This window comes from Cyanistes caeruleus, chromosome 4 (assembly GCF_971803275.1).
Source record: "Cyanistes caeruleus chromosome 4, bCyaCae1.hap1.1, whole genome shotgun sequence".
In the NCBI taxonomy this organism is placed as follows: domain Eukaryota; kingdom Metazoa; phylum Chordata; class Aves; order Passeriformes; family Paridae; genus Cyanistes; species Cyanistes caeruleus.
In genome coordinates, this window is record NC_141704.1 from 55353360 (window position 1) to 55370820 (window position 17461).

The window sequence follows — 17461 nt, forward strand, 5'->3', positions numbered from 1 at the left end:
GCAAGGACTTAGGGGACAGGAGTACAGGAGGGACCCTGGCAGTGAGACTAACACAGTAGCTTTTGAGGAAAGGAGCAAGATCCAAAAGGCAAAGCCTGAGAGCAAAGATTGGAAGCAATTAAATGACTAAAAAAAAAAAAAAGCAAACAAGAGAAAAGATGAGGAGAGCCTGCAGCAGATGAGGCAGGACAACCAACTGGGGAGAGAGGAAGGCAAGGGCTGCCAGAAAAGCTGCACATGCTGGGCCAGGTTCATTCCTCTCCAAGTCTGGAAGGGAACATCCTATCATTCTGCCTCCTCTGTCTGCAAACATCTAAAGGAAAAGGTCCCTCACCTCTCAATAATGACTCCTATAGAGCACAGTCTACTGCTGCCACCAGGTAGTCTGCATGCTCAACCAGCAGATGTCCATGAAGTAAATACAAAGGTGAATTTGACTCTTAACATCCATATGGCTCCCCTCTACAAGATTTCTGGGTATTCACTTTGTTTGTTCTGAACAGTAAAGGAAGTTACACATCCACAACAATGCCAAAAGTACTTTAGAAGATTACAGACCTAAGTAACACACTGCAAGGAAATACCAGCACTTGGTAGCCTGTACACAGAGGAATTACTGAGAAGCTGTAGATCTGTCTCAGAGCAGGACTTGAATAGCATGAAGTAAATAGGGCATGAGGCAATGCCTCGGACGAGGAAGAAACAAAATATCGAATAGTTACTCATTAAGTGAGCACCATCCATTCTGGGCAATGAATCCAGCAGAGATCGTGCAAAAAAGAAAAAGCCATGTGATAGTGTAACTAAAGACTGTCACAATAAAAACACACAAGGAGGCCAAAAGGAAGGCAAATCTTTCTTACCTGGTGAGCGCATATTTTTGCAGCACAATGAGGTCTAAAGAAGTCTTTTTCTGCATGCATGCAACCTTAGTCATCACCATACCAAAGCACTTAACTTGTTCTTAACTAAACTTCAGTCTGCAAGCAACAAGTTCAGTTACTTGTATTGAAACAGCACTTGGAAGATTTCAAAAATTAAGACACATGATGGTACAGGCATGCCTAAGAGAGAACCCTTGGCTTTGTTTCTTTTCTGGGAGGGGGACAGAAGACAACCAGCACATCACACAAATTGAGGTGGAAAAACAGCATGCATTAGTGTGCCTCATCTTCCAGCACATGCCATGGGAACAGAGAGATGTAATTATTTTCCCAAGATTACACAAGGGTTCTCTGGAAGACAGTTTCAGGCCAGAGCATGCGAACCCTCGGCTGGATCCAAAGCTGTAAGCATAGGGGCACCCACATCTGACATGTTTCTAGATTCTAGCAGGCCTCAGGTACCATCTGTGCATGACAATAAATACTGTCACTGACTGCAGGGGAATTCATGGCCTTCAGAAAGGTTCACTCAACATTTCCTACATAGACTGCACGGACACAGCAGTAGAGAGAGCTATTGCTCAGACTCACAATGGAAAAAACAGCTTAAGAACTGAGTTCAGAGAAGAACAAACCACAGGCCAAATCCACCTCTGCAATCCACCTCCCCAGAGGCAGCCAAACTTCATTCATAACTTAACCTTACTAAACAGCAAGAATGGCAGAACCTCAGCAAACCTGCTAGAATTAAGAAAACTTGCCACAGAAGCAGCATCCCACAGATCCCAGGAGAGCAATGACCTAATCTGCCATCCTTCAGCACACACTGTGCCTCCCTAGGCCTTGGGACTCAGGGCCCTACTTGCCTTTTGGGGCAAACTTGCATTGTCCTCTTCTAAATTCCATTTTAAATATCAATTAAGTAAAAAAATAATTCAGCCTATAGCCAGTAACAATGCAGCACTTCCTTTTCTCTGCTTTCACACAGAGGCAATCTAACACCAACCTTTGCTCAGAGCATCACAGACTAGGAGCTTGATCCTTTATTGGAAAATCTCACAACCCTGAGGACATCACCAGTAAGAGAGGAAGGAAAAAGCCTAGGTTGGCTCTATTGCTTAATGTTCCAGACTACTCATTTTGCTTTCCTAGAAAAGAAAAGCATTTTGCCTGCTAGACCTCCAGACCTTTTTCACCACAGACTGAACCTCAAACTGTCCTGGAATTTCTCCACCTGCTTTAGCTGTGGTGTTTGCAAAGCCCTTTAACACTTACTTGCTATTTTGCTGTTGCACAGCAAGGAACTTTCAGGCCAGAGACAAGAACCCAGGCTTTCTGCCTTATTTGTCAGGGGGCAAACATACAACAGAAATAATAGTTACCTTACTGCTTTTCTCAGAGGCTCACACTGCTTTTTGCTGCTGCACTTTGCACATGAAAGCAACCACTGCTGATCTCCAGGGTGTGTAAGTGCAACTAGGAACAACTTACCAAAATTTAATAAAGTTGTACCACATCTAACAGAAAGTGTCTTCCTCACACTTTTATAACCCAGGCAGTTTCATACTCCCACTTTCCTATCAAACACCCTCTAACAAATTCAAGAAAGGTGAAGTTTGCACACATGAAAGCCCACATCTGGGAAATGGGTCACACCATTCTGCCTGTATCAGTTACAAATCTAGGACATAGCATTGCACTGTGTGGCCAGGGGAAGGAAGAGAAATTCAGCTGAGACTTCTGCTTTTTGAACAGTAATTTAATGTTTAAGCAGAAATGTGCTATACTATTGTATTAGTCAAAAATGAAAAAAAAAAAAATTTAAAAAATCATAGCTACCCAAGGATTGGAAATAGAAGCAGGCAGCAAGGAAAAGCCAAGCAGAGTCCCACACTGTGTGTGCCAGAGCTTTCCCTCCACCTCTCCCTCTGCTCCTCCCTCATGCTGAAGGACAGCATCTGTTTCAGCTCAAACCCTGACCACGCACACTGCACAGGGACGATGTGTTATGACCTCAACATGTTTTTCCTCACAGTCTATCAAACTTAGGGCCAGCACAGACATCCCTGGAATGCACCACATTCTGCAGAGCATTTCCATCTTCTTTCCCTTGCTACTCTAAGAGGAAACAACAGCGCTGCCAGTTTAGTCATCAGATCACATTCATCCCTGCTATAGCCTTTAGGATTTCATTGGATTCTGGATCAATGGGGTTTTGGGCCTGGTTCCCACAATGCTAATGAGTAGTGAGCTCCCACACTCTCTTTTACAAGTACAACACAAGATTTAAAGTGATGCTGTTGGGCACAACTCCAGGTACACCTGTTTCTTCTGCAACCTGGTAAAAAAATACATATATAATAAAGTACATAAATAAAAATAAACCACAAAAAAACAACCAGAAAAACCCCCAAACAAACAAAAAAACCAACAAAACTTTTGCGGCCATTCATATACATGGAAAATAGCAGCATTCATTCCAGTCTATTCTCCACTCCAAGGGAAGAGTCTCCCCATCAGCAGACACAATAAAAATGAGCTTCTAGGACACCAAAGAGAAACAGAGATTTCAGTTTCAAAAGTATGCAAGCTATTGTGGAGTCCTGTTTTTCAAGAAGCTTAGTCTGCAGTCCCCAGCTATTTATACAGCTGAAAACCTTCAGAGTGATTAGGTGTCTCAAAGGTGTTCATGGGCTGCAGCACATTTAGCAATGCAGAGTGTGAGGCACACAGGACATGGCAGAACCAAAACAAATTTAAAAAAAGAAAAAAAAGTAAAAAAATAGATCCCAGTTTCCAGTGGCTTCAACAAATCATGAAAAAGAGTATGAGTGACGACTGCCACTGATACTGGTTTTCAACAGGACACACAGCACACCCCAGCGAGAGCACTGAGGCCTTACCCCAACCACAAGGTGGAAGTTCCTGTCTGTCCTTCCCCATTTATATCACATGGAAAGGCACATACACTCACAAGCCTCCTTCAGGTTTTAAAACTCAGGGAGATGGATCCAACCCACAAGAGATTCTAGTTACCTCATTTCAGTAGCATATGCCAACGTTCCCCAAAATTGCAATAAACTGTGGTGATAAAACCTACAATTTCCTCCAGACTAACTCGTTCCTTACTCCTGAAGGCAACTGGGACTGCAACCCACATATTCACTGGATAGCTGAATATAAGAGCAAGTGACAATAAAGAATAAAAATATCTCTGCACCAAGAATTTACATAACTAGCTCCGGTTACTGCTAATTAGACCAATTCCCTTAATTCCTCCATTACATCTCCTTGCATTTTTCAGTTAGCTTTAGTAGGATGTAAAATAAATTATTATTAAATAGAAATGTACTTGATCACATTACAAGTACTTAAAAGTATAGATCAGTGCACTACTACTGTATTCTAATTAAAACCTTACAATTAGTAATCTGGTAGACTAAATACGATACCTAAAACGACTTCACTGTGCCAGATTTGTCCACCAATTTTGGAGCTTCTGAAATACATAAAGCTTTTTCCCCCCATCCTTTTGCCACGCAAGAAGACCTACACAAGTCAGACAAATGTGAATTACAAGGAAAAATTGCATAATTAATCTTACAGATTTGACAGCAACTTCATTTTTCCTTTGTTTTTTTTTTTTTACTATGGCAAGGATTTACTTTTTTTTCCATTTTTTAAAAACAATATATCTTAATGGAGAAATTGTCTTGAGTTCTTCATCTCATATAATATGTCAACAGCACAACTCTCACAGGAGTGCTTCCCTCTCAGCCACTGGGACCAAGCCAGCTCCACTTGGGGCATCCCACAGCTAACCCTCGCACAGCAAGTTGTTGCAAGTGTGTTGTACACAGCCAGTCACTTGAGAAGAGAGCAGCTGAGCCGCTTACACCACCATGAGAGCCCCTTTTCAAACAGAAAGCAGCTATGTACATGCAGGGCTTGATGTGCCATGTGCAGAAATCCTTGACAACACTTGAAGAGGCAGCTGCCAAAAAAGCAAATGCCAATTGGCAGCGTGGAGGAGCTCACTCTGAAGCCATCCCACGTGCACGGGCTCTCCATCCAGCACAGCCTCTGCAGCCTCTCCTGAAGAGGCTGGAAAACGAGAGGCTTTCCCCTTGTGTGAGAAAGGGATGTTCCCAAAAGCGGGGGCAGAGGGAGGGCATCTGGAAAAAGTATAAAGCAAAGGAGGGAGAAAGGAGCAGTAGGAAGAAAGAGGAGTAAAAGAAACAAGGAACAAGATGACAGGAGATTTTTTTTTTTATATTGATAACCTCCTGCTCCCTGTTGTGGGCATCGGTCTCTCCCAAGGAGCAAGCAACAGGACAAGAGGAAATGGCCTCAAGATGTGCCAGGGATGTTTTAAATTGGATATTAGGAATATTTACTTCACTGAAAGGGTTGTCAACAACAGACTGCCCAGGGAAGCAGTGGAGTCACTGAAGGTATTTAAAAGATGTGGCATTGAGGGACAGGGTTTAGTAGCAGGCCTGGCAGTGCTGAGGTAATAGCTGGCCTTGATAATCTTAGAAGTCTTTCCCAGCCTAAACAATTCTATGATACTATCCATCAGGGACAACAGGGACAAATACAAGGATCAAAGAGAACAAAAAAGCTAACAAGTCCTCAGATATTCTCTTCTCTCCCTTAACCCTCCTTCCACCTTCTCCCGTCCTCCCTCTCCAGTAGCACAAGAAAAATCACAGCAATTTCAGGATTAAAACGGCTAAAACAAAAGGCAGCTGCAAAATAGACTGGAGTGGAGCAGGAGCAGGCAGCAGTACCTGCGAATGGCCCAGATGGCTCTGCTGGGCACGGGCAGGCCCCCGCTGGGCTGCTCCTCGGGGTGGCAGGAGCTCCAGGCGCCGCGGTGAGCCAAGCGCTGCTGCTTCCCGTTCTCCCGGCCGGACAGCGGCACCGGCGGCGAGCCGCACCCAGGGGACACGGCCGGACGGACAGGCCTCTGCTGAATGCCCCCGTTCCTCCTGAGAAAAGGGAGAAAAAGAAGGGAAAGGGGAAAGAAAAGGATTGAAGGACTTTCGGTTCTTTGCGCTTTTACTCAGCGAAGGGTTGAGCGCTATGAAATCGGCACAACGCGGTGTCAAACTACGACAGACGGCATTTCTTTAATCCAAAACAAAGCTGTTGTGTGCTGAGAGGACAGCATTTATTAGGAGCATTCATTAGTTCCTACCTAGATCTAATACTGCAGCAACAGAAGTTGAGCACTCCTGTATCCAGCTGTTCTCTGGACCTCTGTTAAGATGGGAAGCACTCCTAATTTTTTGCTCCAGAAAACAAATGACGTTCCACCACTTTTAAGCAGCAAGGTTGGAAGAAGGAGCAGGTAAGTTTTCAGCAGCACATAGAAGGCTGTTTGTTTTCTGCTGCCCCTTAAAGTCAAATGCAGTCGTAAAATCTTGAGCATCACGAGCAGATAGATAAATGCACAATACATGCAACTAGAGGAGATATGAAAATACAGCACGTCTGGACTAGAGAGCCTCATTCCTACAAGCTAAATAGTGCCACATCTGGGGAACTGGCCGCCACTGAAACAAAAAAACAGCTTGAAGAGGCCCCCTGGAATGCGGGCCTATGGGAAGGGGGAGACTGAGGAAAGGAGGGAGGAGGAAGGCACAGATTTCCCTCCAGTTAATTAACAGTTGTATTCCCTTTAGCCAGGCAGCTCCTGAAACACGCCTGTCAGGGTGTAAACGCAAGTGTTAACAAGCAAGCTGGCTGTCAGTGCCCAGAAATCTCCCTGGCTGCTTGCCCACCAGTCACACCACTAAGAACTACTTATCCAGTGAAAAGAGGAGGAATCCCCTGCCGGTCCATTGTACCTGCCTGCTGATTGCTATTGCTGCCAGAGGGCAGGTCTGAAACATGCTCTGTCCCCATTAGGGCCCAGAGAAAGGGCCACAAAGGGAGGGAAGCCAGGATGCTCCTGAGAGGAGTCCTCCTCCTCCCTGCAGTTGCTGCTCTCACCTTGCGCCAGCTCTGTTCATTTCATTCACTGCAGAAACACAAATTCAGTGTTCTTTTCATAACCCAGGTGCACAAAAGCTCATATCATGGGTGTGACAGGTTCCAGAGCTGGTGGGGCAGCACCAGTGGAAACACATGAAATGATATGAGGAGCGAGACCTCCCATTCTGAGCTCTTACATTCACTCACAGATCTGCACCAGGGATGTTTTGGGAGAGAAACAGATAAAAAACAGCTTCCAATAAAACAAGACTTCTGACTTTGAATGGGGATGGAAAATATCATAGTTATTTGTGACACTAAGTGGGGGTGGGGGGCAACCTTCAAAGTATTTAATTTTTCTACAGTGACTTCTGAGAGCTGCTAATTATTCCAACCAGAATTGGATGGGTATTTTCCCTCTTTTTCCATTCTGAAAGGACAGAAAAATATCAAACCTGTTTTTACTACTAAGCATCATACAATATTTCTAAACCCATGGCACTGTGACCAAATAATCAAGCAGACATTGTGAACGGAAGGAGTTAAGCCAGAGAAATTTTAAGATGTTGATGCTTCAGTCAGAACTCCCACACTAAAAATAAATGTTAGTCTTGCCAGGGTAAATTCAGCATTTTAGGGATCAGTTCTTCACATCTGGTCAGTTTACCCAACAAAAGCTATCAGGCAGCAAGGCAGTAATGAAAACAAACAACAAATCCAAAACAAACCCAAAACCACAGAATAAAATCGTGGGCCCCTCCAAATTTTTCTAAAGTGTACCATCAAATTCAGCAGGACAAGTCCATCTCCCCCAGTGCTGTATAATCATAATAATACATATTTTAGACTAAAACAGGTGAAAACACCTGTAAAGCACCATGAGCATAACGAGTTACTTACAATTTGAGTCCATTGTAGGAGAGGGAAAAGAAGTCATAAACCAAGCACACACCAAACACAGTGACTCCAGTTTCTTTCACCAGCATTGCACACGTCCCAAGGAATAAACTAAGCAGCAAAAATAATGGGGAGGCAGTGGGAGGGAAATGTTCCCCAACATAAAGCTGATCCACACTCCTGAAAAACAGAATTGACATAAAATATCTTAACTTCTCTGTTATTTTCATGTTTACTACAGTCACACAAATACTGAGACACTTTTCCTTAATGCTTTAAGATGAATGTGTTAAGACATGAACAATCTAAAACAAGGAAAGGCTCGGCCACAGGACAGGAAGACGCAAATATGGGGAGCTGCTCAAATTCTTGGTGCACAAGAGGTGAAACTAAATAAAGTAGACTTGAAACAGTCAGAGGAAGGCTGAGTAAGTACAGAGAGGGTAGAAAAACACCTGCTTTCTGTCATGTGGAACACACATGCTTAATTCTCCTTATGGGACAAAAAACACAAGGCAAGCAAAAATTCCTCCTTCCCACTCACACTCCCCTGAGTCAGAGATGTGTCCTAATCATTGACAGACTGGGCAGCAAGCCCCTATCACAGGGGAGAAGGCAGGAAAAATAGGCAGATGCCTATGGGGTCACTATGTTTCACACCCTCAAAACCTTCAGAAGAAAACAGCACTGTGGGTTTGTAGCAGACAGCTCCAGAGGGATATAAGCAGTTTCTCCCTGTGGCTGTGATGACATGGTGCTATTTCTGAATGCAAACAATGTTATTTCAAACTGCAAATAATGCAAAAGGTGCAGAAACCCCATCCAACTAAGCTATTTCTGTATCTATACTTGTTCAGTTACAGTTTTAGAACACAGAGCAGCAAGCAGTGCCAAGTTTTCATCTGAAAAGGATGACTAATGGTCTAGACACACTCCTTAACTCTCTCAGACCAGGTGTTCCAGAGTGCCACAGTCATAGCACGCATTTGAAAGGAGGCATGTGTCTGTCTGCTCTTCACTCCAACATGCAGACTATTTGCCTTGCACTGAAAACATTTCTTTATCATTTTTACAAGCCCTCCTCTGGTGCATGGCCAGCTGTAATGTCAGTGGAAGAGGGATTGGCAACGCTGACTTCTGGTTTTGCTGGTTTTCGTTCTAATAAGCATCACCAAGGCCACAAGCAGGGGCCAGGACACTTCCATAGAGCACTGAGCTGTGGGAAGTACCTCTGCCAAAAACCACCAAACACTGACAGCTGCCTTTGGGCCCCCCCTCAGACTTAAGAACCTCATGACGTTAGCACGTACCTATTATAGGAGAGAAAAGCCAACAGAAAGAGTAGACAGGCCAGGACATCTGCTCTGCCTACTATACCTGTTACCTGAAAGGGAAGGAGACACACAGGTGTAAAAACACATCTAAAAATGTAAAAACACTCAGTGACTGCCTCAACAACCCATGCTCACTGCTACTATTTTAAGCTTTTGATCTTTCAGTGTTATCCCTCCCTCAGCATACCAAAATGTTACTTGGATAGTGTACAGTTTTGTCTGCTGCATTTCTAGCTTGGCAAAACAAATGAGTAAGCCAACAGTAAAGTCATTCTTTGCTTAATAAAATATTAATAAAGTTATATAGAAAATGCCAATTTTAAGGATCTGTTTTAATTTTGTATAATAAGGCTTAGATGAGAAATGTATCCAATTCCCAGTACTGAAATTTTTTAAAGAAAATTACTTACTATATAAGTAATATTTGAATGAACTTTATCACCAAAAAGGGATAGTGTTATAGTATTTATTCCTCCTGAACAATCTGAGTTTGCAAGAGTTTTTTCTACGGATTAATGGACAAAATCTTTTTTTAAAAAAGGGAATACTGAAGAAGAATAGATAAACACTCTTTTTTACAGTTATTTCAATATCCTATTTCATAAGGATCCAAAAATCACCCATAAAGCAAATAAAAGGCCCTTTGAAATTTCACCCCTTTTGAGATTACATAATTAAGTTATATTCAGAGCTCTGGCATTTATTTTAACCTTTTAAAGTTCTAACCCAGACAAAAATAAATTCCAAGAGTGCCTCTTCTAAAACCTCCCTTAAAATATAAAGCTGTATTATCAAAAGGATCCTAGCTGATTAGTTCACACAACACAGCACAGGGAGTAACTCCAAAGCTTGTGGCTTTTTGTTATTAAGGTAATCTCTCCTCAAAAGCTCTCAGCCACAGGAGCTGTTTCCCTCCCTCATGTACAAAGGCTTGGAATGAGAGCAGTGTGATGTCAACGGTACCTCAGCTAATGAGAGCATTTCTTTTATGCAGTGTGGACTTTACCTTTCCTTCTCAAAGACAGCAAGACTCCTTTTAGCTAGAGAAGTGTCTCCTCATGCTAACAGACTGCAGTTTTGGAATGATTATGTCTTTAAATGTTTCCTTATAACGACTGAAAGAACATCCAATATGAGCTGCTGTTCTGTAAATTTATGCTGGTATTCATGAACAACTATTTTTCTGAAGATGATTCTCCTAGCTTTTAATTGAAATAAATACAGATTAATCTGTGGGTCATCACCTCTGTCTGAGAGAGCTCCTCCAGAATACACACTAATGCTACCTCCACTTTTCCTCCCTAAAATTGATGGCTATAGGAGAGGACTGAAGGCATGCAACAAAATCCCAGCAGGAGAGCACAGCCTCACTGAGGTCTTTGAGAAAACTCATGGCTGTCCATTTATTCCCAGCATGGCTGATTAGGACCATCATTTAGAATTCAGTTCCAGAGCACAAAGACTGCAAGTATGAATACACTTTTTTCTTAATGACTCCTACAAATTATTTTAAATAGACTACATTCTCACCTTTGCTCCCCCACAGCAAAAAAAAATCACAAGTATCACATTCTGTATGACTCAGAGGTTTCCTTCAAAAAAAAAAAAAATTAAAATTGTGAAGAATGAATTTATTTTTAGCCTTGGTGGCACATACTTACAGCCTCGGTGTGAATGGGATGCACAGCAAAGAAGAGCGCCGTGACAAAAGCGAGTCGACAGTCCTTGAACACAGCTTTGTCACAAGTATACATCAGCACAAGAGTCACCAGACAGTGCAAAATTACATTCACTGCGTGGAAATAGAAGGGGTTCATGCCAGCCAGCAATATGTTTAACCTGTAAGGAAACAAAACAAAAGCATTGCTGGATTTGAGAGATCTAACAGCAAGACATCTTTAAAATACTCTGAATTATGCCTTTTGCCCCATTTGCAGTCATCTAATGGTAGTGCTATTAAACTAATTACTGAAAATCGCTCTTAACTTCTGGTTTATCTGATTAAAGAGAAAACCATTTCCTCAATTTTTTTTATTATGTGGTTGTGTTTGGCAACCTTCTTGACAGAGATGGGAGAGTCCTGTGCCCTCCCAGCAGAGCTCACTGCAGTGAGACCATGCCTGTGCTTCCTTAGCAGCAAATCACCCTGGCCAGCAGCGTGGCACTTGTCCTATTTCCCTCTTGGCACCTTCTGTGGTTCTGCTGGCCACGTGGAGGCTGTGCAATATGGGTAGCTATTTTCTGCTCTAGAATAGATGCTTTTGCCCAAGAACAGCCAAGACAAGGACTTGGTAAGGCACTGGAGCATCTGCTTGGCCTAACAGTGGCGTTTATTCCCATTCAGCTCTCAAAATGGTGTCACACACTGAAGGTTAAGTCTTTATTTAAATGCTTTACTGGCATAAAGTTTGTCTAATAGTTTGTATCATTTTCATAAGGACATTGATGGCAAAAGTAAGATAGCTAACATCACCCTAGACTCAGTGAGACAATTAGGGTTCATTATTTGTGTTGATCATAAAAAAAAATGAAACGTAACAAGCTGTTATGACATTTGTTTGACAGCATGTATTAACATATTCTTCTGGTCACTGTTTCTTACAGCCAGCTTGCTGAACAGCTGCTGACAAGCTTTGCCTTACATGCAGTTGAAGATAATTCTCTTAAGTATTAACAACATCTGTACATTTGGACAAATATATATATGTATCTACACAAATATACACACATACACATGGTGCCTGTCTAGGGAAGGCTCCATATATGAACAAGGAATCTGGAAAAATGTCCTTTAACTAATGTTGAAGGGGATTTTTTTTAAACAAACGACAAGAGAACCAGTGAAAAGAAGACTCAATCTAAATATTTTACATGCAGTTGTAAATATGCTATAGGGTCAATAATCCTTCCTGTTGCCAAAGACTCCGGGTCTCCCTGACAAGCATGATGTGACAGCAAGGCCACTGAGCTGTTGCTACTCTAAGAAAACACCTCAGATTTTTTGTGAGACAGAGGAGGTGTGAAGAGGTCTGTGAGAGCCAGACAACTTTTTTTTTTTTTTTTTTTTTTTTTTATAAATAACCCTCTACATTTCTTATTTACACACGAGGAAGTGTTAGCTGTTCTGGGTTGAATCTTACAGACCAATCCAATTTTATCAGACCAAGAGTCTTACTTGTGCATTCCTGCTGTGGTCCCACTCAAGTGTTTGTGGAGGCAACATATGAAACCCAGAGAGTTTGTGAAAAAGTGAGATTTTGGCATGACTTGACCTTTCCCTTTGAAGTATGGGTTGATGCAGTTACATTTTGACAAGACATCAGTCTCTGTGATTCAGGAATACATGAAGAGTTGGAGCTTTTTCTTTTTTTATCCCATTTCTCCTGCAAGCCACTTCAGGGCAGCAACATCCATCACTCTCCCTTATTTCTACCAGCACTGAATGACAAACCATAAGAAATGGCAGCAAGAGACATCCAGCCAGAGCTTCAGCTGCAAATACTCTGCAGCAGTGGGAAGCCCCAGGCCAGAATCTTGTTTTCAGCATGCTGAGGGGAGCAAGGGGCGGCACAGGGCCACCCTGCCCCTAAAGGAGCCACAGCTCACCCCAAGACACCTGCAGATGTGCACAATCACAGGGACCCACTGCAGGAGACATTCTTTATACAAATGAATAACTTCTGGCTGTAAATCAGCTGGAGCATAGTCCACTGCTCCCCTTCAATGACAAAGTGTGGCCTGGGAACCTGATTTCTGGAGAAAGCAGATGCAGGCAAGTGCTCAGGACATCAGGTGATATGAACTCATGCACCAAAACGGGAGAGATTCTCATTTAGCTGGCCAAGTTGTGAGAACCAGTCACTAAACCCATGACATCTGACAATACTCTTGAAAAATCTATCATTGGTCTCCATGGATCGTGTCTGTCACTTCTCATCCTCCAAAACAGGTCTGCTGGCAGGAGAGGCAGAACTTTATAGGCAAGGGATCTTCCTACCCCCATCAGGTCCCTTATCCCAAAGGTGGGGTGTGCTCTTCACACCCCTTCTTAGGGTGAACATCAAGTCAATGAGGCCTGTAAGCTGTGAGTTACCTGATGTAAATTATTGAGAACAGCTCTGTTAAAGCATCAGCCTCGCAGCTTGGCTGTGTTCTTTAAATAAATTAAAAACTGCAGAGCAAAACACAAACACAATACCATGCTATTCAGGTAACTCTTCCACTAAACAGCCAAATCAGACTGCAAGTATGTTTTAAATACCATCTTTGATGGTCCAGGAACACTAAACATGAGTGTGTGCAGGTGCTATATTCACACCACTGCTTTTTGCTGCTAAAGCTCTTTGTCATAAGAAATTAGGCCACATGGCAATGAAGGAAACATTCTTTAGTCCCGAAACAATCCCAGCAGAATGCTGTTGAAACGTTAGCAGTGGTTAAATTTATTGTATGTCAAACGGCTGAGCAAATCTGGGTCTTCAAACAGCTCTAATCCAAGTCACAAGAACTTTGCAAAGCTCCCCAGCTCACACAGCCATGGGGGAAAAAAAGGCAGCCTACTTTGGAATGCCAAATTTGCTGCACCGCAGGGGAGCTGTGGAGGAAGTTCTGGGCAAGAGAGCCAAGAAGGAGATGGGTAAATAAAAAATTACTTCTCCCCTCTTAATCTTTAATACCCTAACAGCGAGAGTCAGTCTTGTTTACTGGCAGCAGCATGCAGCAATTATACACAGTAGACGGTTCAGCAAACAAAGGAAGTAAAACAGAGATATGAATCTCAAAATTAAGGAAGAAGTGGTCTTTCTCCAACATAAAGTTCATAAACAGAAGTTTTGGCAAGCAAAGACTGCACTACACTGGAGGGAGGTGAGGGTGCTGTTGTCCTTGCATTACCATACTTACACTGCCCCACAAATGGGGAAAATTGTATCATGTGGTCATTTCTGCATGAAGATAATAACCTCTGTCTGAGCTAAAGCACAACTTGTAAAGATATATCTTATGGCTTTGGTAGAGCACACAGTGAGGAGAGGAGATGTTTTGGGCTGGCCAGGCTGTAAGAACAGGCTGCTCCTCAAAACAGAGTCACTGCTGTTTGCAAACAGCATCCTAAAGATTTGAGGCTGAATACAGCAAGTGATAACATTCCTAGGAATAGAGACCCTTGAAAGAGGAGATACAACCATCTCAGACATGGAGGTCTTTCTTCAGAGGAGCCACCCACAAAACACTTGGAGAAGAGTTTTTATTGCTTTAACATCTCTGCTGGAAGAGTCCCTGGAAGTAATGATTCTGCTAAACCCTGAAATGTGAAATGGCAAAAGGCAGTTCAAATGCAAAGGCTCTCAGAAGACCCAGGGAAAGGAGGAGAAGAGCACATACACCAAAGTGAAGTCTCTCAATACTGTGGGTGACATTGACAGGTATCTTCTAATAGAACTGATCAGCACCATCCAGCCACCACCAAAATAAAAAACTGATTACAGAAATCTCAGCACTGACCACATGTCCCACCAGGGCAGAGAGGCTGCACTGAAACACCTCCTCAAGCCAAGACTCAACAGTGGCTTTGTGCCCCAGTGTTGCAGCATGTGTGGCTCAGCATGTCACACCCAAGGCAGAGCACTGCCCAAACTACACCTCCATGCAGGAGGCACAGCAAAATAAGAAAACCCTTGGTTTTGTTAAGGCTGATGGATGTTTGCCAGGAACAGTGGAATAGTATAGCTTGCTTTGCCACCTGCAGCAGTTCTTCTACCATTCCTCCACCATCCATTCTCAGAAAAGGAATTACACAGCTTCACTCTCAGAAAGAGAGACTTCCACAGGCAGCAGCTGTTGCAGGGTCACTGAGTAGAGCCTGTACAACAGCTCTCCAGAAGCAAGCAAATCATTCTATCTCTTAAAAATAACCTCTATCAGTACCTCAGGTGTCTTCCAGAGAAGTCATCAGGGACATATCAATTCTGAGTGAGCAATTCTCCACAGAGAGGGCCTGGAAATGGAGTGGGACTCAGTGGGACTTCATCCTCACAGACTCAGAATCAGAGGGGTCTATGCTGCAAGAGCACAGGCTCACAGAAGAATTCCACACATAACCAGTTACAGTACATAATCACCAGCACTCCCCCGCCATCCCAGCTCTAATATAGTGCTTTTCACCCACTTGTACACGTGAAGATTCATTCAACCTTTTTTAAGACCTCTTATGATTTAATAATATTGTAAACCATAATTGAAGAGTTTCTCTTTTTATAGACTTTGTTATTATCCCTGGGCAGCTCTTGTTTAGTTTAATCTATTTTATTATTTTCAAAAGACTAACAACGAAACACAACATGTTATGAAATAGAAATGCACAGGATAATAATGGTAATTTGTTATAGCAAGTAACACTTAATGGAAAGTCTCAGAGCATCCCATACCTCATAAAACCCCCACAGTTTTTATAAGGAAGGCTCATATGCAGATTTATATAAATTAATTCAATACATAAGGATGGATTAGGTTTCCTGTGATGATCTTTTCCTGTTCAAATTGTGTGTTAAATATGGCAAACTTGATGCAAAGTAACACCCGCTTTCATGGTGGAATCTCCTTATAAACTCCACAGATGCATGTACTTTGTGCCAGGGAAATGAGCATTTGCACTCCAAAAGAGGTGCAGCTGCATCACTAGCAATAATGGTTAAGGCTGTATGTGGAAACAGCTCAAAGATTAATGAAAAACCTATAGCAGTAAACAGAAAATAAGCCCCTTCGCAGTGGTGTTCGTGCAATGGCCAGTTTCCACCACAAAGTGCAACAGCACTTCGTGCTGATTTGTGCTGATAATCTTTCCACAGTACAGTACAATGCCTAAGAATTAAATGGACAATAAGCCTTAAATGGTTTGGTCCTTGATTTGCTATAATGGCTATGGGTGAGAAGACAGAGGCTGTATCAATTGCCAGGCTACAGCAAGCGCCTCGGAGCACAGAAGTCATCACTTACAAGAGCACTAGTGAAGTGCAGGCATTCAGAGCAGGTTATTGCTTTCCAGCAGGGGGAGGGAAAGGAAATAAAAATCATAATTAGACTGAGAAGAAACAGCACCTTGAAAGTGGCAAATGTGCCAGGGCAGAATTTTCTGGTGAAACCACAGAGAGTGTGGTGTGATGATCATTCCCGTGTTACGAATAGCAAGAGCACCAATCACACAGCTCTAGGTTTGCCTCCACAAGCAGCCTTGGAAAACTTGAGAAGAAAACAATCCAGATGACGGCAATCAAAGAAGTGACAAACCAGGGGTCATTTTATCTAGATAGTGAACAAAACGCAGTTTGTCTTAAAAATTATTCTTAAGTAGCATCTCAGCAAGAGCTGAGGAAATGAAGACTCATGAAACTCTTCAGCAGCCATCCATCAGAGCATGGAGAGAGAAAGGGATGAGACAAGACCAAAAACCAAGCTAGGACAATCACTCATCAAGAAGATAAAGCAATAGTAACCAAAATCTAGTATAAGGTTATTAGTCCTAAAGACAGTATTTCAAACTGGGTGTAACAGTTCCTCACCAAATTTGAAGTAAGTTTGAAATACGCTGAAGACCATGAAGGAAATGCCATTCTGACTTACAAAGAAGCAAAGAAAAAAGGGAAAAAAAGGTGAAGTGAAAAGAGAACAGCCTTTTTTCTTTTCCCTTTCCTTCTTCTTTATTGTGAAACAATAAAGAGAAAGCCCAGGAAAGCAGTCAGAAGCAGAGCAAGGGAATGCAGAGAAACGCCTTTAGCTAACCAGCAGCAGCCAGGGTACTTTATTTTCATGGACTCTAAAGAGTATTGACAAGGATGCTCCTGTGGGTAAGGAGGCTGATCAAAAGCTGAGACTTTTAGGTAAAAGATGGCCAGAGAAAATTAATGGTGACATTGGTGCAAGAGGAACAGAATACCCGATGAGAGAAAATCCCCAGGAACTGGAAGGTGTTAAATAGAGACAAGATACCACTGAAGCACGCAGCAAAGATAAGAGTGACTGCATTCACCTCAGCCAAGTCAGTCAGGAGAATTAGAGAACTCTCTCCCTCATAAAGGGCTTTAAATTCAAGAGACAGGCAGATTTTATTCAGGGCTGGCAAAATGAGAAGGCAGACTCCTACATGCCTTGTGCACACCTCACCTCTGGGCTTGGCTGCAAGCAGCATGACAGCACGGACCCCCAGCCAGGTCTGCACCCCCCATCCCTGGGCTGGGAGCTTCCCCTCACCCTCCACAGGAGTCCTGTCCTCCTTCCAGGGAGTGCAAGCAACCCCAGAGGAACCCAAACTTACGGCCATAAACATCAGACACCTGCTACAAAAATTCTGTCTGTGAGGGAGACTTCTTG

General features: G+C 42.8%; 1 protein-coding gene across 1 annotated transcript in view; it reads right to left on the reverse strand.

The window, feature by feature from the left end:
* The window catches only part of TMTC1 (transmembrane O-mannosyltransferase targeting cadherins 1), a 142423-nt gene that overhangs the window by 119488 nt on the left and 5474 nt on the right, over positions 1-17461 (reverse strand). The window contains exons 2-5 of the mRNA XM_086884757.1: positions 10759-10936; positions 9074-9147; positions 7767-7943; positions 5678-5878 (exon numbers count right to left, since the gene is read on the reverse strand). Coding sequence (XP_086740883.1) covers positions 5678-5878; positions 7767-7943; positions 9074-9147; positions 10759-10936 — 630 coding nt within the window. The remainder of the gene's footprint in view (positions 1-5677; positions 5879-7766; positions 7944-9073; positions 9148-10758; positions 10937-17461) is intronic.